This window comes from Pseudoliparis swirei, chromosome 18 (assembly GCF_029220125.1).
Source record: "Pseudoliparis swirei isolate HS2019 ecotype Mariana Trench chromosome 18, NWPU_hadal_v1, whole genome shotgun sequence".
Classification (NCBI taxonomy): domain Eukaryota; kingdom Metazoa; phylum Chordata; class Actinopteri; order Perciformes; family Liparidae; genus Pseudoliparis; species Pseudoliparis swirei.
In genome coordinates, this window is record NC_079405.1 from 19,252,094 (window position 1) to 19,280,063 (window position 27,970).

At 41.0% G+C, this 27,970-nt stretch overlaps 1 protein-coding gene across 2 annotated transcripts in view; it reads left to right on the plus strand.

Moving 5' to 3' along the window:
* Positions 1–333: 333 nt before the first annotated feature.
* LOC130207796 (receptor-type tyrosine-protein phosphatase gamma-like) overlaps positions 334–27,970 on the plus strand; it is a 473,173-nt gene continuing 445,536 nt past the window's right edge. For both annotated transcript variants that reach the window (XM_056436504.1, XM_056436503.1), the window contains exon 1: positions 334–427. In XM_056436504.1, coding sequence (XP_056292479.1) covers positions 334–427 — 94 coding nt within the window. The remainder of the gene's footprint in view (positions 428–27,970) is intronic.

Sequence of the window (27,970 nt, forward strand, 5' to 3'; positions counted from 1 at the left end):
GCTGCAGGAGCGACGACGCGCCGTGTGGACCGTCGCTGCTAGTCTCCATCAACCCACTATCCCCTTGCTGAACACATACACGCTCCTCCACAACCACCGGTATCCGCGTGTTATGCTTATATCTGGGGATATCGGGCTTTTTTCGGGACGGAAAGACTCTTTACTGGACCTCTGACCATCTCTCCTCCCTCCACCGTGCCCGGTCTTGGTCGGCGCTGCGTCTCCGACGCTGCTTTTTACGCAGCGAAGGCGTCGCTGAATCGCCCGCAAAAAGGGAGAAACTCAACAGTTGTTGCGGCTTATTGTTTGCATGTCGACGTGCACATTACTGCCATGTGGAGGCTACTGCATTCGTGTTGTTGCTGCTGGTGGATTTTCTCACTCATTCTGCCTGCCTTCATGTTCCTCCGGGCCGAGTGTCATCCTGGTAAGTTTCACACCCCTACAAGTCAAACACTAGGCTGGTTTGTTGCTTTACATGCTGATACAATAAAGTCCCCTCATTGAAGATCCTGTAAAGGATCACTGTCTGGGAGCTGTTCGTGGCCCGGCGCGCTTCTCCGGCACCCGCTCGACGACTGGAAACAGTCGGACACGCAGAAAGGCAGTTAGTGGACGGATTAGTATGCAGCGGAGTGACCTGTTAGAACCTCCTGATATCCTACTCTGTCTTTTAGGACCGCGTTTTACATGCCTTCCCTTTCTCTGGTGGAACTCAGTCCTCCCTCTTTGACTATCTGCAGTTGCCGTTAAATAGCAATCAAATTAGGACAACATATACATTGGGTTGAGCCAGCTTTAACTGAGCAGTCGGCAGAGTAGGGTGGTAGTTTGGTCAGAGCTCTGGGTAGATGTAACGAGGAAGATGGGATGTCTTGTCAGCCGGCGGCGCGCACGCCAAAGCCGTTATCCCACCGCCTGAAGCAAGGCAGCAGGGCTGTGAAGCACACTCCGGCAGACAACCCCAAACAACTGCAGATGAGGCTTACATCTTTGCTGAGGGGGAAGCAGACCTGTGTTTGGGGTAGTCACGTAGACCTCTCTGAGGAGTTCCACCAACAATCAGATGTGGCTCTCCATATGAGGAACACCAGATATTACCAAATAGAATTGAACGATTTAGCATATTAATTTTGCAAAGGCAGCCGTCTGCTTCAATTACAGCTAAACCAAAGCCCCCTGGGCCCTGGACCCCCATGTGACAGGTTCACAGGAACATCTGAAGAGGAACAACACCTCTCTCGTGGTTTTTTTTTCACTCAAAGACTCAAAGAGGAGGAATTTGTTGTATCAAATTAGAAAATAAATCCAACAAATCAAGTTTGACCTTGACCAAATTTTCCCTGTGCCCTACATGGAAAAAAGCCAAGAAACATCTTCCACACTTTAACAGGCTGTCCAACCCCATCCGGGCTGTATGCGTTTTAGTGATGTTTTTCGTGTTCACCACCAGCTTTAAGTAAATTCATATTATGTGCATATGTGATCATATTTTACAAATGACCTCCCTCTGTGAGCATCTTTGTCCTCCGATATTAATCATTAATGTTAGACAGCAATAGAAGTTGCACGATATGGATTAAAAAAAATATCCCAATAGTTCTAAGCAAATCCCTCTTTACCTCGATCATGGATTTTGCAATGACTAATGGTGCTTTCAGAGGATTCAATTACAAGACTAAATAAGCAAAAGAGAATGATGGACGTGTAATATGGATGTGGAGTGATAGTTTGTTTCACTCAGCCAGAGCACACTGAGAGGCTAAGAGATGTAATTCAGCTTGTAAAATGAATAAACGGCACATTTAAAATGGAACTCAGCATTCACATAAGTCCAAGTGTGTCACGTTGTGAAGTTGATAGCATTCTGATATATTACTGTTCTCAGATGTGTGTGTTACAGTGGCGTGAACAGACCAGGCGTACTAATTCCACTGGGCCCCTATGGCATTGTGTACTCTCACTGGCACCCCAACCCCCAGTCTGAGGAGCCATGAGACTGTTGAAATTGAGTGTGTGTTGGAGCTGTCAGCTGTAGCTGTCTCTAGATGTGACCCGCTACTTGGCCTGTATCGGCCTACTTCTCAGCTTTCCTAGATTAGCTCTTGTGTTTTACAAGTCTTAAGAGATGTCATTAAACACACAGAAGATAATGCTGCCCTGTTGACCAATGAACACAGTCAGTGCTTTAGCAAGTCCTTCCAAGTATGCTGTTAGGATTGATAGACGATGAATTTTATGAAATGGAGCTTGTTAGATATTAGGGGTTTTGTACTTTGCTTCCGATCCCCTCTATTTTTCATCTCGCATTTCTATCTGATCACAAATCTGGGGAGAAATAACACTAACTGAGTGGAGAAGTGAAAGAGAGAGAGAGAGCTGCTGTGAGAGATGGATTGTGCTGATGGATGTTTGGAGGCTTAGGTAGACGGATAGAGCGCATTTCGTCCCACAGGTTGAGAATTAATTTATTTGCGGTGGTTTGTGAGAACATGAGGATTTTTTGTTGCCAGTAGTTTTTCCCAGACCAAATATAAAAAAATTATAAATACAACTGGATGAATTTTTTGTAAAGATGTAGTGGGTATTAATAAACTAGCTCATAAGCAGGGTTAACTAAAAGAAAATCTAAGACATCAGACAAGTTTATTTTTTCTTAAATGGGGGGACTATTAATATTCTGCGGCAATCTTGCATGACAATCCTAATGTCAAAATCAGCTGAATATCACTTTGTCTCTTGAAAGGTGACGAATAAAGAACAGATTCTAAAATATAATTTGGGGTTTGGGAGGAAAATCGATTTCAATGAAATATAAGCGAATGAAATATATCAAATGGGAATAAAGGAAACGATGGACAATTACTCAGCTGCCTGCTTGTGATGCTTGAGTTACTTGATGGATATCAGTCGAAGTGATTTGTCACCAATGGACACATCCGCGGTGGGACATAATAATAATCTCTCAACCCTCTCCGTCTCTACTTGACCTCTTCTTTCACTCCTCTCTCTCCCCTCGACTCGACAGTGTGTTGTCATGATAACGGCTTGGAGCGAGCCTGCGGTGGCTGGTTCATGTTAACGGCTGGCAAATGATGTAGAAACAGAGGCAAGTGTGCTTCTCTCCTGCTGGGTATCATCATCCGCAGGCTCTCAGCGATGCTCTCCTTACCTCCGGCCTGCTCCTTTTTTCTATTAATAAGATTCTTATCCAGGAGATCAGTTTGTAAAAGCGCGACGAAAGGCAAGATCGTCTTTCCGTAAAAACCACGTAACCCGTGGGCCACATGCAAATGTGGATCGCTTTGGTGGCTGATGTATATTTTAGCATTTCTCATATACTGGCATTGTTGTGGAGTGAAGATAATAGTGGGGAGGTTCTGAAAAGATTCTCACTTTGTGTAAAGATTATCAGTTTTGTTTTGTCGAAAGATGGACTTTCTGTGAAAATACAGCCATACATCCATCAGACATTTACCACGCTAATTCATTTGACAGTTCTATTTAGTCCGTAAGCATTTATTTTTCTTCAAAACAAAAGAAACACAACGACACACCACTATAGCAGATCTTTGCAGTGCTGTTGTCATTCCAACTTGTTTCCAATCCAAAATCAGCTGGCAAAACAAAAAAAAGATAATCGTCCTAATGAGTAAAATAAAGATTTCGATTTTTGAAGATGACATTCAGGAATACATGATAAAAAAGATTGAAATGGCTGTCCATTATATGATTCCCTGCCTGATATGCGGTTTGTTTACATATGGACTTGTTCATCCACCTCATGTCCTGTATGTAGTTTCCAGCTCTTGTGATCAAAGTAGACTATGATTTTTTAAAGAATTTAGCTTTCACTGGTTTGTTCATGAGACATACCTGAGTGAAATGTGGTAAAGATTTTCATTCCTTTTCAGATTAATATACCACACGCTCTCGAAAAAACAGCTGGAAGCCGTGTGAGAAAAAAGGCAGTGATTTATCTCACTTCATGTACGTATGCTGTTTTCCATCTTTAAAGCATCTCTGTGTGATTTCCTCAGCGTGACGTCAGAGTCCACAGTCACGGCCTCAGCTCTAAATTGGAGATTAGGGAGTGAATGGGTAAGCGCTTCATCCTATGAGCTTTCCAAGAGTAGAATACATTGTTTACTTCGGAGTCCACCTTGATAATGTCATACCTCGCTGTAGAGCAACACCGACAATGATTCAGCCAAGTGCCGTTAGAAATACAGGGCAATTGTACCGCGCTGTCGTGTCTGCTCCAGTGATCCGACTGCTGCCAACATGCCCCCAGTCGCCCACATAATGGCCGGTTTGCAGCCACACAAACATCTGTCTTTTTTTTGGGTCTGAAAAACACTGAACATCCCCGCAGGGCGTCCGCTAGCTGACACAGAGCATCACTTTCCCTTTTCCGTCTGCGGCGTGCGGTGTCAGCGTCAAGGCATCACGCCCCTGTTACTGCGCTATACTACAGCCCTGGGTTAACCAAACACACAAGAGAGACGGAGAAAGAAAAGAAAAAGGGAGAACAGCGATGAGCGACGGGTCCATTCATTTTCACAGCACAGAGCTACAGATTGAAGGCCAGACATCTCTTGCCGTCCCCGTCTCCTGGCCAGGAGGAGAAACAGAACAGTCATTGTAATCTCACAACAAACTCCTGAGCTAGCACATCTTTTCACCCCCACAAATGCATAAACCCTCCTTTCATCTATCTCTGTCTCTTTCCTCCCCTGTTCTTTTGAATGCACCCTCATTTTCTCTGCTCTGAGTGTGCATGTGCATACTCATGCACCTTTTCTGCTTCTCTTAAATCCAGGAACAAATGAGACAAGTGGGTTTGTTAACCATTCTAAGCAGGCCCCCGTGTCACAAACCTTTTCTCTGAGCCTTTTTGTCGCAGCGATACGGTGAGAAGGTTGACATTTAGGGAAGGGATTGGATATGCTTCGTGGACCTCGGTTGCCAACATTATCATCATCATCATCTCAGTGCTCGGCAAGCTATTATCCGGCATGCGCTGTGGCCGGGAAAGCGCTTGCATGTCGACTCGCGGGTCACTTTATCAGTCAGCGAGGGGCCTGTCAACACCATCCCGGCTTTCCTTAATAGATTGATTAAAAGATAGTGTGTCGTGTGTGTGAATGTAAGATGCAGCGGGGGTGGGAGGGGCAGGCAGTTATCCATGTAGGATGCTGCTTTGGTAGCTGTCGTTGTGTCATTAGGAGGTAGCTGCAAGAGCGAGAGGGACCGGGAAGCAGATAAATGGTGGAAAAAGAAAACATCCCTTCTATCGGGCTATTGATTTTGAGTGGGAAATGATGCTGTTTTGTTGAAAAAAGGGGGGAACTTAAGATAAATAGGTCTGATAATGATAATAATAGTAATGATGATATTAAGTGCAGAGGCGCTAATGATATCTCAGGAACACGATGAGTGAAGCCAAGCATAGAGCGTCGCCTTATTTTGTTTTTCGATCAGTGTTTTCGCTCAGCTGAGCGTGCCTGTTAGCTTTTTAATCTTTTTCTCATCCGATTTTTTTATTTTTATGAATTCATAAGTATGTGGTCCCACAGTGCAGCCTGAAAAAGGAGAAGAGTGGGAAAGATGGAGCTGTCTGGCCTTCTCTTCATGGCGGGCCGCTGTGTCTCTCAGACGTAATGGGCTGCTGAAAGTAAAGGCACGCTCTTCAACCACCACCAGGCTTTCACTTATCGGCGTGTCTCCATTGTTCCACTTCATTGTTTTAATCAAGTCCAGTGCCGGATTATTTAGAGGAGAGGAGGGGGTGTTCCCCTATCATTTTCTGGAGGGTGCCTCACGAAATTTTAGCTCAGTCAAGCCTGTGACAGCATCCCCCCCTTCACCATTCATGCTGCTTTGCTAAGTCTTGTTTGCTTTCGGCAGGGTTTTTGTGTCGACTGCCATGTGTTCTGCTTCCCTCAGCTATTATCACTAGCATGTCTCTGAAGTAGGCGTTTCATACTTCTGACTAATGGTGTTAGAAAAAGCCTAGATCCTGCATCAAATATACTTTGAAGTAGTCTCTTTCCACCGTAGCTGCAGCCACATTGTGAGAACCAGCAGCAGATCAAGCTGTACTGCTTGTGTGACAGCTCTATACCCATCATTTCTCTCAGCTAGGCAACAAGGGCTTGCTATCAAACTGGGAATCACATGTGTTCATAGCAAGTACTTAACAGTAACATTGAATGTCTGGGTACATTCATAATTTGGTTTTACTGATCTGATCAGATCATTGCTCATTTAAATGTATAAGGTTTGCTGATTTCACATGTGTAAGTAAAATGACTGAACAATTGATGCGTACTACACATTCAGCAGACAAAGAGCAACATAAGCATCCATTTATCTCTTTTGAACTCCAGTTTGGTCTCAACTTCCATCTGACAAGAATCCCTAGCTCTTTAGTTGCTCAATGCTCGACTATTAAGACCCTATGAAATTAGCTAAACATAAATAAATCATGCAATTCCGGTTTTCTTTGTTTTGGGATCCAAGCTGATTTGGTCATCAGAAAGAGTAACTAGTCATGACAGTGAACACTGCACTATTTTAGTAAATAACATTGTCCCAGTTCTTTGGATAACATAGAGGCCTTCTGAGATGGCTGTCAGCCCCACCCGTCCGTGGGCAAAAAAGGAACACAGAGAGATGTAGGGTGCCCCGACCGTAGCTGCATTTCTCTTTGGTTTTCCTGTAGATTCGGCTTAGCTCCTGTAAGACAAAACTCATAATGGAAGGAAAACTCCTACATTTACCCAAATATCTTGCGTTTTACTGTCAAATCCTTTTTTATGGTCACATTCAGCCATTCCATCGGAGGTTTCCACATAACAGCCTGTCCGCTGCCGCTGGAGTTTGAGGGGGAAGTTTTGGGCCTGGAAAACCAAAACAAACAGCAGGGATGATAACTGATAATAATTTGATCAGTTGTTCTAAAATGTGTTTGTGTTCTTCAAAGTAAGGAATGATAAACACAACAGTATAGATTGGGTATTATTAGCAAAACTCCAGTAAATTATTGGCATAAGTATAAAATAAAATTGGGCGTAACCCAGCCTTACAGGCAATTACAACAGAGTAAACGATTAGTTGAATATACTTCTCACACAAAGAGCCTGTGCACTTCTTTTGTCTCCATTCCCTCTTGGTAAACCAAATAATGCTGCAAGACAGACTGGCAGGCTGCGGTAGCGTGCAGGCAGAAATGCAACACAGAGAGGGGAAAAAACGAAGAGAAAAGAGAAAGACATAGAGACAGCACGAGATGCTGATGAGAGTGGAGAGGTGAACGCAGCCAAGCCCTTTTTTTCTATTTTGCTGAGCGGGATGCCAGGGGAGCTTCTGTGTCACTGTGCAGGGCCGCTGTGTGTTAAAAGGAGCTTAGACTGACAGGCTGTCGACCGGCATGGAGGCTGACGAGCCTAACCAACGGCGACACCAAACAAACACCGGGAGGTGAGATGAGATGAGAAAACAAATGGACTCGAAATAAACCAAGGAGAGAGAGTCTGCACTCCCTCCCCAACATCTAAACTTGTGACACGGCCAGTCATTTCGGAGGCCGTGAGATGCAGTTTGATGAAATATTCCTGACAAAGAGGCCACAGACGTTCGCCAGGTGGTGGTTCTTTTGGCCATAGGTCCTTCCCCCTCCTCCGTCACGTTGACACATGTCAGGAGTTTCAGACTATTTGTGTTCTTTTGTCAGGCTTGATAGGTGGCCATTTACTCCGGAGCTGTGACAGTTCGCCGATACACCAGTGAAAGGTGTAGATGGGTGTTCCTGTCATTTCCCACAACGTGTTCTCATTTTGAATTTCTAAATGCACTTGACTCGACTTCCATCAGTCATCCCTGCTGAATGGAATGAAAGCAGCTGCTTTCTCCGTGAGAGTTGTGAAAGAAATGTCACCATTTTACTGTGATATTCGTGTGTCAGTTAGACATCGGTCCTCGTGTTTTACTGAACAGTTCAGGAAGCCCTTTCACTCACTTCTTCTTCTTCTTCTGGGCCCATTACCTCTCTGCCCTTTTTCTGCTTCTTTTATTTCTATTTTACCTTCCAATGTTTATGTCTCCATTCTTCCCACATAGTTTTACTCTTTTTATCCTTTTGCTCTATCTTTTTTGAAAATGCCTTTTGTTCTGTTATTTCATCTTGTCATCTCTTTTGCTCCTCTTCATCTCTTTTTCATTATTTTTCCCCGTTTTTTGGCCCCACATACTCTTTTTTATTTGTTCAATCTCTTTGTAGTACTCCCCTTTTATTTTCCTATTTTGTCATTCCCTTCATACCTCCTGCCCTGCTTTTCGTTGCTTATTCTCTTTTATCCTTTAATTTAGTTGAGTTTATAGTAATGTTGCTCTTTCTACTACTAAATCCAGAGTTGGTGCTGCATTGTCTTTCATTCTGCCCTTGTCTTCTTTCCGTCTCCCCTGTTCTTTGCATTCTTTCGTTCATTCTTACCTATTCATTTCACAACATGTGGTTGTTTTGCCGCCCCCCCTGGGTTTCTCCTCTCTCTGTTCACATTAACATGCTTCAGTAACTACAGATTATTATTCTGAACACAGCCCAAACTAATGGCCATAAAGTTGAATCCCATTTTTCACCAGAATGGAAAAATACACACAGGCGAATTAAAAGCAATTTAAATTAGGATTCTGGAAGAATCTCAAAGTCAGTATCAAGATGCAGAGGGTTGGAGACATTGTACACCTTTTAAAACTGTTAATGAGGAAACACATTTTATATTATCATTTTATGAAGATAATGGCTCACCATTGGCTTAGACACAGAGACTGAGAGGAAAGCATCTGATTATCTTATGAATCATCAGCGATGAGGATCTTTTACTCAGCAGGTTAATTGCTATACCTCAAGTAACCACATATTCACAAAAGTGTGAAACAAATACCAGAGAACATACAAGTTAAACCTCAAGACCAGTACACCCATTATTTGGAGTATGACTCAATCATTTACTTTGACAGGAAACTTTCTCAATTGACAACCACCGCCTCTCAGTCTGAGTCACATTTTAAACACAAGGCATTGTGAAGGATGTGGGTGTTCATCAGGCAGGAAGGTCAAATGAAATTCTGCTAATTAGTTACATCATTGGAGGTGAAGGATCTGGATCTTTAGCCAGGACTGGGGAGTAAAAGCTGTGGTTATGTTGGCAGCATGGATATCCCTCCTGTTATGTTTGTTTCTTACAGGCAGCCGTGATGTTCCCGGGTCAATTTGACCCGGTTAATGTTCAATCACTCAAAAGTGGTCAGAAACAAGAAAATCCTCAAATCTATAGTTTGTACCTCATCACCAATGTAATTACTAACAATTCAATCAGTTTTTAGTGGGATTGAGTTATTCACCCCTCCATAGATCAGAGTTCAATCAGGAGAACTCACTCGTTTTAATGAAAAATACATGTTCAAACAATTGTTTAGATACATTGAACAAATCTAAATCGCATTAGTCTACCATAACATGTATTTTCTCCTAAATTTTATTTGCATTTTGTAAGTTTTTTTTTCTTCATGGGGTGATGTAGATAAATAGAGATGAGACACCTGTGCTGTTCAGGGTCATATTGACCCGCTAACTCAAAATCAAGCCAAATGAGTCATAAAGGATTTGTATTGAAAGTAAACTTTAATTATGTTTATTTATAGTGTTAAGATGCAGAAATTATAGTTATAAAATATGAGCAAAGGCTAGCACACAGTCGTCTTGGTGCAGTCGTATGTATCTGCAGAGTGTAATGTTGTAGTACTTCTCAGCAACCATTTTGTATGTTTGGCCCCTCCCCTGATAAGTGTGGGTGGAGTTTTCCCGCAGGCAAAAATAAAGGTTCCCGTCAAAATTGTATCTGTATTTCTCACACAGGTAGGGTCGTTAGAAAGAGAGTATGTGTGCGTCTGAGATTGGGATGAAACAGGGTGTGTGTCACTCTGTCAGAAAGTCTATTAGAAGGACTTGAGTACCATATTAATTTGGAGAAACATGAAAGAAACCCTCACTTTAGTGTCCCATGTCCAATAAAGGTGTATTTAGGGGGAAAGTTAGAAGATGAGAAACATTGTTTGGTCTGTAAAGTGTGCTTCTCATGTGTGGGGTTGCAAATACATGATATTTTTTTTGTATTTACTTTCACGTTGATTACACTAAATTTTTGAGTTTATACAGAAAAAGTACTTTGAAATATTTTTCCTAGATTTTCAAAATTTAAAACGGGTCAATTTGACCCACAACATAACAGGAGGCATATAGTGATGGAAAAGTCAATCAGTCCACCACTTGGGTCCAGGCTCAAATCATTTGAAAATATCCTAAACATTTTTTGGGGAAATTTGGTGCAAACATTTGTGATCCCGAGATAATAAACTGTGCTGGTCCCCAGACTTTCGTCCTTTTGCCAGCAGGTGGATACAATTTAAATTAAATGTATTTGTTTTGGGATACATTTTAGTTATTTTAGTAATCTACTTTTCCGTGAGCTCCATCACCAAGTATATGTTTGGCAAATATTCTTTTTTATGTACAGCATGTCGAAACTTTTGTATCATGCGCAAACACATTGAAATGTTTCAGAAGAATCACAATACCTGAAGACATCAGGATACCGATTCTCCTGTCACACAGGGAGGGAGATGGAGAAACAGCATTAGGACAGAAGTGGAGACCTGATACAGAAACTCTCTGTGATCATGATTCCTCATGTAACATTGTATATTTCTGTGGTTTATCACTAAGTATACTACACTGCAGACTGAGGTCTGAAAACAGACAGTGACAGCTGACTCATGAGAATGGCTCCAACGTTGGTTTAATGCATTAGCAGGCCCATGTTATACATGCTGTGATTTCACTGCAATAAATGGATAAAAAGGATAATGAAATATCTATATTATGATACCGATTCAAAATCTGAATTCCTGCTTTGTTAGGGGCTGGTAGCAAGATGACAAGTGACAAACGTTTGTTTGAATGAAACATTCAACATTCTAACATTGTAGCTAGAAATTATCATCACGGTATAAATAAGGTTATAGTTGTGGGTTAGACATACATAGAGTTATGTCCGGTCTTTTTGTGACCACAGACACACACATAATTTTGACTCAACATCAGGATTTATTTTTTTCATCAGGGTATCTGGAATCCTGTCCGTTTGTCCAAAGAATGTGTTTTGCTGACATAGCTCAGCTGTGGCCCTCAGCGTGCTCTCTCTGGATTATCCCCAGGGACTCATGCATAATAATATTAATAATGATGATAATAACTTTATTTATAAAGAGTTTACAAAGTGCTCTTTCAGAAGAAACAGCAAAAGCAAGGCCATAAAACAACACTGTGATAAGTAAAATCTAAAACAAATAAGGATCAAGTATAAAGGTGTTGTGACTTCATCTATTAAAACCAGTGAGAAGTTGATCTGCTGCGTTCTGAAGTAATTGGAGGTGAGGAAGTGACTTCTGGTTGATGCCAGAGAGGAGGGAGTTACATTGGCTTGAAAAAGACAAAAGCATAAATAATTTTTTCTAGGTTTGGTTTTGGAGATGCTTCTTATTTGAAGGAAGCAGGAGTAGACAACTTTTGGAGCTTAAATCGTAATCAAATAGTGCTCCTAGGTTTCTGGCAGCGGACTTTTTGTTAACTGACAGGGACCTAGGGCACCTTCAGTGTGACTGAGGGTTTGGGGGACTAAATAAGGATTTCTCATTTGGAGTTGCCATCGAATAAGACTTGTTTTACCATTCAATCAGACCAGTGTTTGAAATGTTCATCCATCAACGCCTTGCCCCATTTCGACTCAGACCCCTCTGCTGAGAGCTCTCTTCCCTCCCACTCCTTGAATAATTTTTGTTGCCCTCCTCCTCCTCCAACACCAATATCACATAAGCATCTCCCAAATAAAAGTCAGTGCCTCCACTCCAATATCATGGCTGCCCACGATTGATCAAATATTTGCAAAGGAAGCACAGACTTTCTCTTCAGCTCAGTTTTTCTTGTATTGTGCACAGCTTCGTCGAGACAGTCAACTGTGAGTGTCGATGCAGCGTCAGCCCAATGACATAGATAGTAGTACATGTATACTTGTGGAAAAGGGGAACCGTTTCTAAGTTAAGAAAGAGATTAAAAAAGTTCCTTTAACTTGTATTCTACGATATTAATTGCATTAATATCATTTTTTAGGAAAGCAGGCATGCAAACAATACAAAAAATCTCAACTAACGCTTCAATTAAATACATCAAGAAAGATAAAAACCTAAATATAACTGTTAAAAGTAAATTGATTACAATTGATTTTTCTTTGTTATCAGTTGTCTCCTACTTCCAGACTTTTTTCCCAAGCAGTATCAGAATCAGAAATCAGAATCAGAATCAGAATCAGAAACCGTTTTATTGCCAGGAATGTTTACACAAACGAGGATTTTTTTTTGGCGGAAGGTGCAACATTTAGACATGACAAACAACAATCAACGCGACAGCAACAGTGAACTTAAGTATAAGATAAGATAAGATAAAGAAAAAGATAAAGTGCTCGGACAACAAATAACGTTAAAGTGTTTAGGTGTGTGTTTCAAGTGACATGTGTTTAAGTTCAAAGTGTATGAATAACTCTGACACGAGGGTGTCCAAGTCACCCTCGAAAAAGAGATTTTTAATCTCAATGGGTTTCACCTGGTTAAATAAAGGTTTAATAATACAAAAACACATCGTCGATCTGTGTTTGTATTGGACAAGGGCTGGTTTCAAGCCTGGATTTCCACTCCATTCATTCTGTGTAGGCAGTGGCAATAAAGGCAGTGAATAAAGAACAGAGAGAGAAAAAAATCCCTACATGCCAAGAAGTGTTGTGTCACACACTGAGCACAGAAGAGTGCAGAGCCCTCCTCATTAAATTCTTGCAGTGCCATTGGTTTTTCCACTTTAATGCTTCGGAGACACTGGCTTCCTCCTCAGAGAGAGAGAGAGATGGGCACTTGGGGGCCACCAAGACAAGAGCATAGACCAATTTGACTTAGTTCCTGGGGGAGGTGCTTTAAACAGCAATGCTCTCTCTCTTCTTTTTTAATCTCTAGTGACCTCACCCTCTATTTTACATATCTGGTGTGCTGTAAGATTCTCTGGTCTTTAGTGCTGAGTACTCTACCAGCTGTCTTACTTTAAGTGTCGTGTTTGTCTCTCAATCTCAAGACTATTGTCCACTGATCCCATGTGAGAGAATGCTGATGGAGGAGGTTACTTTCCTCTTTCAATGACCTTAGGCCCTTGTGTGTCATGGGAAGGTGACTCACTGGTGAAACAGAAATGACTTTCAGATTATTTTTGATCCAGTTGGGAATAACCATGCATATACCGAATAACATGACAATCCATTCAATAGTTGTCAAGACATATTATTATGAACATGTCAACTATACAGTGGTGGTAATGGGAAGTCATAGGAGTTTTTAACTTTTTTAGGATACATCATCTGGGAACCATGAATGTCCATACAAACCGTTAAACAATTCCATTAAAAAAATGTTGAGCAATTTCCCATAGTAATAAAAGCTTTATCCAACTTGTAACACAAGATCAAAAGGGATTGTGAAAAAGGAGAAAGGCTCCACCTGGTCAGGCATGAATCCTGTCAGTTACATCGACATGCCATGGTTGCGCTAATGAACGGGTTTTGAGTTCTAATAGCAACTTTTACTTTTCGTATAACGCAGTCACACTCCAGTTATCAAGGACTTCTAACTCCCTATAATCACTTCCACCTGTCCTTCCACCAGATACATATGGACAGCAACTGTAGACCCTGATGGGTAACCCAGCAATTTGCAGACTCAAATATTGAGTTACAGTTATGACACTTGATCAACAATATTACTGCGAGCAATTTCAGCATATAATGTGGTTTACTGTAACAACACATTTTTGACAAATTGTCAGTGACTGTTGCCACTGAACAATCAGCTAATATGATTTATACTGTTAAATTAGATTAACTGGTTTGTGCAAGACAATTAAACCTCCAATCTGACTGTGATTTGATTTTTGCTAATAAATCAGCTAATTCAACAGTCTAGGGATGTCAATGAAATACCAGTCAAATTCCATATTTGCTTCCCTCTTTCACAAAACAACAATGACTCACATACTTTAACCTACACTCCTTTTATTACGTAAAGAGTGTTATTAACTTGATCTGCATCAAGATTCTCGCCCTGAAATAAATTTCACAATTTGAACATATCATGATTATGTTCTTATTTAACTTCGCCCAATACAAATGTTTACTGAATAGAACTTGAACCCATCATAATGTAACTCTATGTATGTTATCTTTGTTATTTAGCCAAGCAGGACTATGCTGCTCGCCAGTTGCTAACAGCTAACGTTAACTAGCTCTCTGGATGTGATGTTCACAATGTAGCATTGTCTCGAGCTTTGATACTCGTTATCAATGTTACCTAGGGTGCTGTCGAAAAACGATCACTGTCACGTTTTCAGAATTTTCGTATCAGTCCATATTTGATATAAGAAGAATTGAGAGCTATCAGCACTAAAAAGGCTTGTCTTGCCCTCTGTAAGTGCATGTCAGCTACATTTAAGATTTCCAGAGCAGGCCACTTTGTATTTGGCTCATCATGCCATGTGTTCAACAGATGGGGTTCAATAATATCACTCCTGGCTACACAGGATTCCACTCAGGGTTTCTCAGCCCCTGTCACTCTTTCTTCTGTCGTTTCTCAAAGTAGAGCTTTCTATTATGCATTAACTTTGTGGTCTTCTTAAAAGATATCCTACTTTTTAACTTCCCCTCTCCATTTTCGCCTCCCTTCTGTTTGCTGAAACTGGAGTTAGGACAGAGAGGGCGAGGAGGTTTTCACTGCTGGATTGGGTGAAGCCGTCCCCCATTCCTCACTGCTCGACAAGCACCCGTGTTCCACCTGAAACGCCTTTGGATTTACGCCGCAAACTGCAGCCATCTTTCTTCTGTTAATCACCTCAGGCTGGGCGCTCCAGCTTTCCACGTCCCCAGGCCGATGGATGACCCGCAGGGGAAATCGAATGGAAATCAGCCAAGCCTGACGCTCCTGAAGTACATTCTAGGTTCCATACTGAGAGGGACAATTGGACAGCAAAGTAATTCAGTGTGTGTCGAAAAGAAGTCAGAAAACTGCTTTTGCTGCCAATAAATAATAATAATTTGTTCCGGATATTTGTTTAATTTGGAGTCTATTGGTCAACATTCTTTAAAAATATTATTTTGTCTCTTCAACAGATCAAGTCGTATGCAGTATTTCAAATGTTTTCATTTAGTTCTGCAATTAATTAATTAGTCGGTAACACTTTCGAAAATAGTACAAATGCTAAAATAAGCAGAGACATGTGATGTCCAAAATGAGTTTGACCAACAGATCAAAGACCAATAGTAAAGGGATTTAATATTTAATATATAATGTTGTATGTACTACATGCAAAATATTAAAATCATTAATGAACTGATTGGTGATTTTTCTATGATACAGTACACTCATGGCATGGCACCTCACTATTTGATTGAGCACAAATAATCTGATGGTGTGGAGAAAATTGTGAGTTTTCCACGTTTCTTCTGCCCGCTCTAATCTCTGCTGCAGGCTAGAGGCTTTTTAAAAAAAAGTGTATGTGGTCAGTCACTTTTATAGGACTACAATGTTAAATTGGACTTTGTTTTTTGAAAACAAGACGTTGACTGAGGGTCCCTCCAGAACTGACATTGTATTTTAGTCGTGTATATTGAGAAAGTTGGAAAAGTAACATGGATGTGATTAATTTACTACAAACCAACTGACATACACTGAAACTAGTGCATTCAGGAGAATGGGACCCATGGGGTCTGGGGCCCTGAGGCAGTTTCTCACTTTGCCTGCCTTGGTTCCACCAATCAGTTTGCCAGTATTTAAAGACAAAACAAATAAACAATCATGTTATCTGAATATTTGTGTTGATGTGCGTGAAGTCCTGCAACGATGTCAGCAGCATCACTGTTTAATCTCTATATGGATGACCTCTCTAAGGAGTTAAAAAAGTGTAAGACAGGATGTATGGTGGGAGAAAGTCTCATTAATCATCTCATCTACGCTGACGACTTGGTGGTCCTGTCACCTTATAGTGCTGGCTTATAGCAATTGCTCAGAGTGTGCTCAAGGTATGGGGTGCACTATGATATTGACTTCAACTCCAAAAAGAGTGTTATCATGATAGAAAAACCAGGGAGGATCAGAAGCTACATATTCCTTCATTCTTTTTGGGAGACCAGGAGCTAAATGTGGTTCAGAAATACAGATATTTGGGTCACATCATCAGGAATGACCTCAGTGATGATGACGATGTGCAGCGGCAGTGTTGCAAACTGTATGCACAAACCAACATGCTGGCACGTAAATTTCACATGTGTACAGAAGACGTTAAAACTGCTCTGTTTCGAGCCTACTGTACTCCTCTGTATACAGCCCACCTGTGGTGCAGTTATAGTAAAGGGAAAATGAAAAAGATGCAGGTGGCTTTCAATGATGCCTTCAGAATCCTGCTCAAGCTTCCGAGATGGACAAGTGCAAGTCAGATGTTTGTGAGCCGGAATGTTCCCACTTTTCATGCTGTTTTGAGGAATTTTATGTATAAATTTAAATGTCGACTAAATGTCTCAGATAATGTAGTTATAAAAGCCTTGGCTGACCCAGCACTGAGTGATACCAGGTATTCGTCTTGTTTCTGGAAGCAATGGAACAAATGTTTGTATGTTTTTTAATCCCGAGTGATTTTTTTGGCTGCAATGGCTGGACCGGTGTCCTCGTATTGTATTTTATATATTGTTGTTGTTTTTGTGTTTGTTGTTTTATGGACCCATGAGTCTGGAATAAAGATATATATATTACAGGTTGCCAAGTGCTAATGAACAGTGTCTTGGACGATTGGAGCCATTTGGGTTTGCCTCCACAACAGGCCATTACCATTCATATTTGCTTTTTATTTTTTGCTTTCTGGATACTTTTTTCGACTAAGAGAAACAGAAGCATCACTGATATACATATGCTTCATGGTTCCTGGATAAGACACACTGCTGACCAAGGCAGGAGGCAGGAGGAAGGCCTACAAGGCAGGAGGCCGGCCAACCAGGCATTGAGAAAGAGGCCCGACCATTGATGCCAGGCCCTTGAGGCAGGAGGCATAAAAGAGGCAGAGCTATTGGGAAAGAGGCCAGGTCCAGGCCAGGGGCTGGATTCAGAAATCAGGGGCAAGGAGTCAGGACCCAGGAGTCAGGAACAGCTTCAACCAGTTTGTCTGCATCACTTTGAGACAAGATGTGCCTGATGTTTTAAATTGTACGTAGATGCAGTCCTTGATATTTGGTTCACGTGGGAGTTAAAGGGCAAGTCCTGTTCAAAGATAACGCCGAGAATATTTACAGTATCATCTGTGTAACAATGAAAGTTTATGGAGTGTTTCCTGATAATATTGCCCAAAGGAAACATATATAAAGGTACATTGCACTAAGATCTAAAAAAACAATGACAGAGATGAGTCCTTTATCGGATGCAATTAAGAGGTCATTTGTAATTTGTAACAGTGCTATATCTGTGCTGTGGTGTTTTCTAAATCCTGACAGTTTGCGGGTCCTTTGCCTCACCATCTGGGGGAAGACCACTAAATGCTCAATATCAATGCCACATGAAAGAACTCTTTGGTTTAGTGATGGAGGAAAGTAAATCAGCTTTGGTGGAAACTGACATAGTTATCATGTACTGCTTTGAAATTGCAGCTCATTGACTCTTCAGTGTCAGAATGTTAATTTAATCAGTAACCTAATCAAAGCCTGTAATCCAATCCACAGTACTGTGATTTACTAACTAATCGGAGTCTTCGAGACACCTCTGAAGCACCTCAGAAGCAAGCAGATGGATGCGGGCATGGTGCGATTTGTTGATAGCTGGAGGAAGGGATGGATGGATATATGGATAGATGGAGAGAGAGATGGATGGATGGATGGATGAATGGAGGGATGGAGGGAAGTAGGTATGATGGATTACTGGATGATGGAGGGCTGGATGGATAGAGGGTATTTGTACTTTCTGAATGATATCACCCTTTTTTTAGGATCTGTGAGAATCAGCAGTATTTTGGTGCTGACATTAATTAACTTAATGTGATCCAAGAATGTCTGAAGGACTAATTCTGCTTTGATATGAGATGAAGACAATATTACACATTGTACCATTGTTATCCGCTAACTTCAAAATAGTCTAATACTGGTTGTGTTCTGTTCTACTTTCTCTCTCACGTGACTGAGCTGCTTCCTAGTGTAATCACTTTTTAAGATATGTATTGTGTGCAGCTTTTTACTGTATAGAGGGTGTTGATTTGAAAGGGACAATTTAAAAGCTTTTTATGTATTAGATGTATTTGAAAACCAATGCCTTAGTCAGAAATAAGGCTTTGATTATGATGTTGTATAATTTGGTCTGCCTTCATGCCTGCGGCCATGTTTTGGGCTCTGGCTAGTGAAAAAAAGCCTCTCAGGCGGTGTCACTCCAAAGACCACTGCTGTGACATGGTGTTGACAGGCTCTGGGCGAGCCAACCAAAAGCTAAATCTAATTACCATTAACCAGGGAGCTGTGCTTTAGCCAGCAACATCATTCCCATGCCTCTTAGTCAAAATTAGCACACACACGCACATGCGCACACGCGCACACACACACGCACATGCGCACGCGCACACACACACATAAACACCAAAAAAACAACAACACACACACACACACATTAAAAACACACACATTTTGCCTCGCTCACAGGTTCTTCCCAGTCACACTGTACTTGCCAAAAGACCCTTTTTAAATCTAGATGGGTTTTCTTACATCCTTTTTGGTAATACTGCCTGAGTCCCACATTGAATCCGATATCACTGTTAGAAGGGATACACAGTTTGTCCATTATGATGTTTGTCGGGCTTTGATCCCACCTTGTTTTGAGCTGTACGGTTGGTGGGTGAGGACGATGCATTACATGTTCTACTCGGAAGCGACCGCAGAATAAAGGCAAGGAAGCGCACACAGACGTTTTGGGTTGCAGGCTAAGTGTTTTAAGCTGCACTGCAGATGGCTGGAAACACAATACCATCATGTTTCCTCTTGCCACTCATGCTGGCAGCTCAGTGATAAAACAAGACATTGAACTTTGCAGCATAGAGATCAGAAATATGTCTAATGCTGCGTTCACACCAAAAGCATTGGGAATCTTCGCACCCCACCATATTTAAACTTTTGCGAATGAGGCAAATGTTTCGCTTCGTGCTATTTGCGCCGCGGCATTCAAGCTTTTTCTTTTTCTTTTTTTTGACACGTTTTCTGTAATATTAAAAACAAAAGCGATATATACAAAGAAAACAATGAGCAACACAATTAGAAAATACATGGTTAAGAACATTTAGGATAAAAGAAAGAAATATTGACATTGTCATGGCAACATTTCTTGTTCGTCTTGATTTTCTTGCTTTCAAATCAGCTAAATGTAAAAATTGTACCAAAAGCAGCTTTATACAAGGCTGTAGACTGTAAACTACATGGAGATGAGTCAAAGTGGAAACGGGTAGGTGGGCGAGGATCACAATCCTTTAAAGTCTTGGTTGCCATGGCTGCCCAACATTATTATCCTCCATTAAACCCCTGTCCATCCACTTCTCCGCCAGCAGAGAAAGTCTTTATTCCTATAGGTGCAATGATAATTGTTGGAATAATAACTAGCTTCTGGGTTCTGGCTGAGACACGTTTCTGTAATTGCAGATACACAGTGTCAAGGATGATCCTGTCAGTTCTTCATCCTGTTCCAGTCATCATCTTTGTCACAATACATGCACAATTACACTCAATGTATCTCCCAGAGGAGACTATTCCCTGAGAAGACAGTGTGGTCCAATGAAGAAATGACTCATTCATAAATATGCACAGTGTGGATGTAATAAAACAAAAAATAATTATTTGGATGAGATAATATAATTGAATTTATTTAGTATTGCCCCAAATCACAAATTGCAAATTAGACTCAGAGAGCTTTACAATCTGTACACACTGGACATGCTCTGTCCCGGGACCTCACACAGGCACAGGAAACACTCCAAATCTGTTTTATTTAATTTTAAATCATTGAATGTGCTGTTACTCTGTAATGATTCCTTCTGTACCCATGACATCTATTGCTTCTGTCCATCCGGGGAGAGGGATCCTCCTCTGTTGCTGTCCTAAAGGTTTCTTCCCCTTTTTCCTTCGTGAAAGTTTTTTTCTTTTTTTTTGGGGGGGGGGGGGGGGGGGGAGTTGTTCATGATCCTGAAACAGGGATGTCGTATGTGTACAGATTTTAAATGTTTACACATTTTGGTTTCAAACACTGATTGATGGTTTACAATGTCACATGGTCAGAAATCCGAAACTAGAAAAAACATAAATGGGGTCCAGATCACATATTTTATTGAATATTGGAGGATAATGATCCTCCATCCAGCTCAACAATGTAACAGCAGAATGTTATGTATATAATGACACAGTATTTGTGTCATTATATATACTGTATTTGTACTATATATATTTAGTTTGTTTCACCAGTAAGCTGTCACGACTTAAATCAAGCCTAACTAAATATTTTTCATAGTGAAGGAATCTGCTAAACTTATTCTGAAAAATAATTCACTTTGAACTCTAAAATGAATCAGTTGCAGTGGCTACGATCAGATTACTGCTTCATTGCTGTACATTTCTGGAATTGTGTAGTTTATACACATAAACTGCAGGAGAATATCCAATGTTCAGATTTCCTGCATTGAAAGACACACTGCCTTTTTTTGCAGTTGCTAGGACGATGTGCTATTCTACATCTATTTTTCCCTAATCCTGAGCTACCCCAGTGTGAGCCATCTGGAGCAGTCAACATGCTTATCAACTGAAACACACAAATGTCATCTCTAAGCTGATTGTGTGGGCCCTGATTGTGTCTTAATCTTTATTTTTATGAGTCTTTGTTGATTTGCTCTTCCGTTCTGATTATTTTGGGCTTAAAAAGTGTGACACAAAGGGAGAACTTTTCATTACCGAGGTTCATTCCAGACAGTGTTTTCTGATTTGTGCCTCAGAGCGCACACACAGTACTTTGCACACATATGTGTCTGTGAAATTCTCTATTTGATCGCCGATGCAGGGCTCCAGACTGCGACCAAATGGTCGCATTTTGCGCCTAAAATTAGACACAGTGCGAGTAAATTTTTCATCAACTCGCGCATGCGCGACCAGTAAATTAGCAGATTTCTTTTTTTTGTTATTAAATATTTTTGTTGTTTACAAACTTGTTCTACACTTCAGCCCACTATAGTTAGCGGTAATGCCTGAATGACTGGTTTGCTAACCGACATTAACTCCAGAAGAAGAAGAAAGGAGACGAAAACCGAAGAAGAAGGCAGGCCTGTGTGTGTGTGTGGGGGGGGGGGGGCTAATGTGTGAAAAGAGGCGCACCGCAGCGAAGACACAACGAGGGCGAGGGCCGCAGAGTGAGAGGTCCACGAGGGGATCCTCACCACCGAGCGGCGTCCCCGTCCCCCGAGTTGAATCTCTGGGTCAACTCAGCCGACTCTCACATGTCTGCCCCTAGAGACTGATGCTCACGGTAAACACATTCCATCAGGAGCGCGCGAGGGTTTTGATAAAGTTAGCGGAAGGATTTAAGTGACAACATCCGGTTTTGCAAAGTTAGCGGAAAGAACCACGTGAAACATCCGTTTATCAAAATAAGATGTCGACAAATCATACACTAACATATAAAAGTAAACAATGAACTGATGTTGTATCTTTATAGATAGTTTCTGAGATTTAGCTTAAATTATGCTAACATTAAAAATGTTTACTGTACCAAGGAAGAGTTTATAAAAATTAGTCAGTCTTTTGTATGTTAAGAAAAGTCCTGTATATAGATTTCCCAAGAGTTCCAGGAAATGAATGATGCAGATGTGTTCCATACATATCTGAAATCCCCTACAATAGCAATCAAACAATTTTAATGTATCAATTAGGAAATGTTTCAAAGTAAAAGTTCTAAATGTTTAAAGAAATCGGTAATTTCTTTAATGTTTGAGTTGCTTTATATATGTATTTCCTCATAGTCCTAGGCAATAATGCTACACAATAAATAGAATGCTTCAATCAACACCGTGATCGGTGATTGGTATTATCGGATCGGCAGATACTGATTTCAGTGATCGGTGATCGGCACCAAAAACCTGATCGGTGCATCTCTAGAAACCAACAAATGTTTTGATTGGCCACATCGAAGTGCAACATGCACATGCTCAAGGTATGTTTTCTCTTCAAATATGTTTAAACTCAATACAGTAACTTCTGAAGAGTTCTCTGTTGTGAATGTTTTGCAGTTCATGAAGGCAAACAGGCATAAGATTGTATATTGTCAAATTATTTATCAGTAATACAGTAAAAATGATGGGAAAACTTTGCAAGTCGATTTATAGTGTGTCAGGGTTTTTCCTGCAGAGAAAATTTGGGCGCGCGCCTAAGTCGTTTTCCCGAGCGCCTATGACAAATCCCAAGCGCCTAAGGCAAAAAAAAGTCTGCGTTGAAAAAACAAAAAATAACTGTGTTCATCAGGTTCATGTCAGCGAATATGTTCTCAATAGTATGTTTCAAGGAGGTGTGCTCACCTGTGTGCGCGTATCACGGCAGAGCGGCCAGCTGCTGATCACGCACTCAATAGCTCGACTGCATGAATAGAAGGTGCGCGCACAGCGCGCAAAATTTTTTTTTGGGACCACCCAAGACCCATTTTGACCCAGGAAAAAGTGCGCCCCTAAATTTTCTGCTTGCGCCCCTAACATTTTAAGTTAGGAGCGACTGTGCTCCTAGTTAAAAAAGTTAGTCTGGAGCCCTGCGATGGGCTGGATTTGAGCTCCAATCGCAGACAGGAGTGTGGCTATTTCAGCAAATCAAAGGCATCACCATACTCGAGACTCAGGGTGTGAGCCGGAACGGCTTATCAGGTTGACCCAACTTCGGCCTGCCACAGCCGCCTGCCTTGGCAGCTTGGTGCTGCTGAGACTTTGGAGGCAATTTGAAAGGGTCCTCTCTGATGTGGGACTGAAGCCGGTCTGAGCTGAGGATACTCACTTTCCCTTGCTTAAAAAGACCTTCCCTTAAGTGAGGTGAGAGTTACTGTCTACAAGATTTCCCTGCGAAAACCTCAAACTCTGACATAATACAAGTCTATTTTTGAATTGACCTTTTGAATGTTCCTCCCCATAGTATTGTAATCAGCAATTAAAAAGAAGCAACATTGTCATCTACAGTACATTCATCTATTTGCTATACAACACTTTTCATTTGCTGGTACTTTTTTAGACAAAGGAAATTTATTTTTAAGAGCATTAATGGTGTTCTTTTAAAGGTGCAACATAGATATGGGTTAATATTTTTAAATATTAACTGTTAGCCTCATACACGGTTTATCAGCAAAGAGCAATTTAAGACATTTGGTGATATTAGCATGTGTCGAGTTTGATCAGGTCAGTCACTTTTGGCGGTTGACATTATAAACAAACACACTGGGAGCAGGTTATGTCCAACTGTATGAGTGACAACATAAGTTCAAACTGGAGCTTCATATCACAATTCAAGCCTCTACATAGTTATAGGACTAACAGTACTAAAAGTAAATAAGCTACAGTTTGTTTGGCAGTGTGTAGATGTATTTCAAATTAGCAGCTTATCTAATTTTTCAGTTGGAAAACTTGCTAGAGTTCTGTTTTTTCCGCCAAAAAAAAGGAAATTTCTAAATGGAATTTCACATATAATTGATTATATTTGATGAGGGTTTGATGGAGTCATATTTGATCAATTGAACCCCCAATCCCAGTTACCAAGCTCGGTAATTGTTACAGGGGCGACGGTTTCTCAGTACTAAGCGGGGTCGTCCTTAAATCAGAGTATCGGCGGTTCAATTCCCAGCTCTGCTAGCCCATGTCCTTGTGTCCTTGCCCACACATTGCTTTTGTAGCTATGCCTACTGTGTGTAAATGTGTGTGAATGTTAGTTAGTCCTGATGGGCAAATGGCTTGTATGTCATTGTATGAATGGGTGTGAATAGGTGAATGATGTCATGTAGAGTGAAAGGGCTTTGAGTGGTTGGAAGACTAGAATAGAGCTATACAACTCCAGGTCCATCCTATAGTTTTATTATTAACTTGACTGAATTGCTCACTCAAGTGAGTGTTAAAGTGTCACTAGGTTTATGCAAAATATGTAGTCAGCTATTTATGACCACTAAGCTAAGAAATATGTCGGGCTGCTTATATCATTCATCACTTGTAGTTCCTAGAGTCTTAAAAAGTAGAATGGGAGCCAGAGCCTTTAGTTATCAAGCTCCTCTTTTATGGAACCAGCTTCCACCTTCAGTCCGGGAGGCAGACACAGTCACCTCATTTAAGAGTCGACTTAAGACTTTCCTCTTTGACAGAGCTTATAGTTAGGGCTGAATCAGGTTTGCCCTGGTCCAGCCCCTTGATATGCTGCTATAGGCTTATAGCTGCCGGGGGACGTTTTAGGATGCACTGAGTACCTATCTCCTCTTTTTTCTCTCCTTAAGGATGAATTTTCATCTCTCAATCACACGTTACTAACTCTGCTTTCTCCCCGGAGTCCTTTTCACTTCACGTCTCATGGGGTCATCGGACCCTATGAGACAACATAGATCCTATCTGCCTGATGGATCATCGAGGTCTGGGTCGTGGAATTCCTGCTCCTGACTACGCCACTGTCCTGTTGAGACTCCGCCCACTGTTGAGACTCCGCCCACTCCTCCTCCCCACCGCCATCTGCCTGATGGATCGTGGAGGTCTCCATCGTGGAATATGCCTACTATGAACTATTCATACACTCTGTCACATTCATTGAATGTATTTAAACTCTAAATCTGTCCTTCTGTACACATTACATCTCTTGCATCTGTCCATCCTGGAGAGGGATCCTCCTCTGTTGCTCTCCTGAAGGTTTCTTCCCTTTTTTTCCCCCTGAAGGGTTATTTGGGAGTTTTTCCTGGTCCGATGTGAGGTTTTGGGGCAGGGATGTCTATGTATACAGATTGTAAAGCACTCTGAGACAAATTTGTAATTTGTGAAATTGGGCTATACAAATAAACTGAATTGAATTGAATTGAATCATTGGTTTGGTTTCCCCTTGATAAAAGCATTAATTAGATGTTACATGAGGAAAATTAAAAGGCCAGATATTTCACCATCCTTCACATCTGCACTGATTCTCTTCTGTGCCCAAGGATGTGGAGAAGAATACAAAACAAAAAAAATAAAACAAAGGATGACATTCGCAGTAAGTGACGGGACGGAGGTTGAGCGAGCACAAAGAGGCTAAAGATAATGGATGTGAATTGGATTAAATGGGCTGGGTGGAGAACATTAGCAGTTAGGTCAGAGCTGCTATTGTAGGGTGAGTCACTCCCTCCACTTCTAATCTCTCTAATTAGTCCTAATTGGAGTTAGCCAGCACCTCCCCTCCCCTTCTCCGCCCTCCCTTCACATCCATCACAGATCCAAAGAGGATTGGTGGAGAATAGACGGCTCAAAAGTGGATACAAGTTATGTGGTTGTCTATTAGTGTCTGAAACCTCAATACTCCAAGATTAAGCCGCACAATAAATGCTGTATAATTATGACCATTAAGAATATCTCAAGGACATTAACCTGATGAACCTCATTGACACATTATTTTCTTCTAAAATTTAAAATTTGTACTTAGTTCACACATGCTGCTGGGATGAGCACAACTTGCTCATTTGTGGTCCTGGATTCTCCTTTTCACTTCAGATCTTCATTAACAATAATGATATTGAAATGTTTTCCAGCCGCGGCCCTCAGAGCTACTATGGAGCCCACACTGTCACGAACACTGTCCGCCCAGAATAAGCTATTAATAAATAAATATATTTTAGAGACAAGCAGACAGAAGGTCTACAATGTGTGTTTGAAGGAAACTTCCAGGATCTCTAACTAGTTCAGCGCTGAACTAGTTAGAGATCCTGGAAGATCCTAAAAAAATAAATACAGAGGCTGGAGCTACATATCAGTGTAAAAGTAAATTTTTACACTGTGATCTGTAGGTTTAGCTTCACATCACCTGGAGATCCAGAAAGAAGAACATTTAATTTTCACTGTTCTTGTAAAGAGGAGTAACTTTTTATTCACTGTGACTATCAATAAAAAGTTAAAGAAGCATGAGTACAATTATAGTATATGAGTACATTCAGTATACCTTCAGAAGCTAGCGTAGCATAAAAGTGCTATACCTAGTCAATGATGAACTAACAAACTCTGCTAATGTTAGCTCCAATGTTAGTGTTTAGGTAGAAATGTAATGTTTTAGAAACGTATATCTCCTTCAATCTCTCTGGGTAACAAGTGTCACTTTTAATCAACGTTTAACCATGAAAAGCTCCAAATCCACTAAACGAGCCAGAAAATGAAGAACATATCTGAAACCTGATAATTGTCAGACCCTGTTCAGAGCCTGCTGATGCTACGATTTGCCAGTCTGTGTTTCGAGGGTGAGACTTAACGAAGGGTCAATTCTTGTTGATGCCTGTGTGATTACTCTGTACAACGTTGAGTAGCAAATGCATCAAGACTTTTCATATAGCAGATTTAAAAAAATGGTACCACTGACATCCAACCACAAGTTCAACAAGCCAATCAGCCCACACGAGACAAGAAGGCCATAATATCTAACTGATTAGATGTTAAATACCAGGGACAAACACATCATTCTTTAGGAGAAAGGAATGTAATGAGTTACAAAACCTTTTATCATTATATTTATCATTGTCGGTAATTATTTATCACAAAATCAAATTGATCATGATGTACATCAGAGATATAATATTATACTACATTATTGAGGTGAGTCCACTGCACCATTAGTTTAGTTGTTACAGATATTTTTTTCTTTTTCTTTTATCATTGCTACATTTTGTTAAGAGACAGCTGAAAACTAGGATGAAAAACAACTAACTTGCTGGTGGCAGCTTTTCAGTAGCAGCTTTGAAGACCTAAATTTCAAAATGAATCATTCATCAACAATGAAGAATGACCTTGCAGAAAAAGAGGTGCCGCCCCGTGGTTGTACTGTAAAGTAAAGGATCATTTCAGCTATGATTGAACAGTAGATGAACACAACTGAAAGTTAGAGACTTTTAGTAGACTAAATGTGTTACGTTTTGTGTGAATACATTAGTATTCAAGGTATGAGTCTGGAAATTTTGACTCCAAAGTTAGCGAGCAGAGCCGCCTGTAGAGCAGGCAGAGCAGTCAGTGGGGAGTATATACATGCGCTGAAGAGAGGATGCATCAAGGTGTTTGTTGTTGGCTCTGTGTAGAAAAACTGAGCGTGTGTTCAGGTTGACAAGGCTAGTGATGTCACTGCTGTCAGCCATGCTTGTGTATGTGTGTGTGTGTGTGTGTGTGTGTGTTTGTGTGAGGAATGCTAATGCAGAGGTTTCTGATCCCATGTGAACCAACCAGGCACCATTTATTATGCAACTGGCGAGCAGCAAGTCTGAGCTCTGCTTACAGAGCAGGACAGACAGACAGGGATGCAGAATATAAACATATTAATGATGAATACACGCAACAAAACAAAATACAACACGGTGTCTTGATGTGCAAATAAAAGAAAAATGTATTTGCTGTACTGTACTATGTTGCTTCGAAGAGGTCTACGACAACTCCAATAACCGGGATCCAGATTCTTCACAGCAGAGCCATGACAGAATCTTGTAGTTTCCAGTTTCACCGAAAAAAAATATTCTACCACTGTAAATCTCTCGAAATACTACTTTC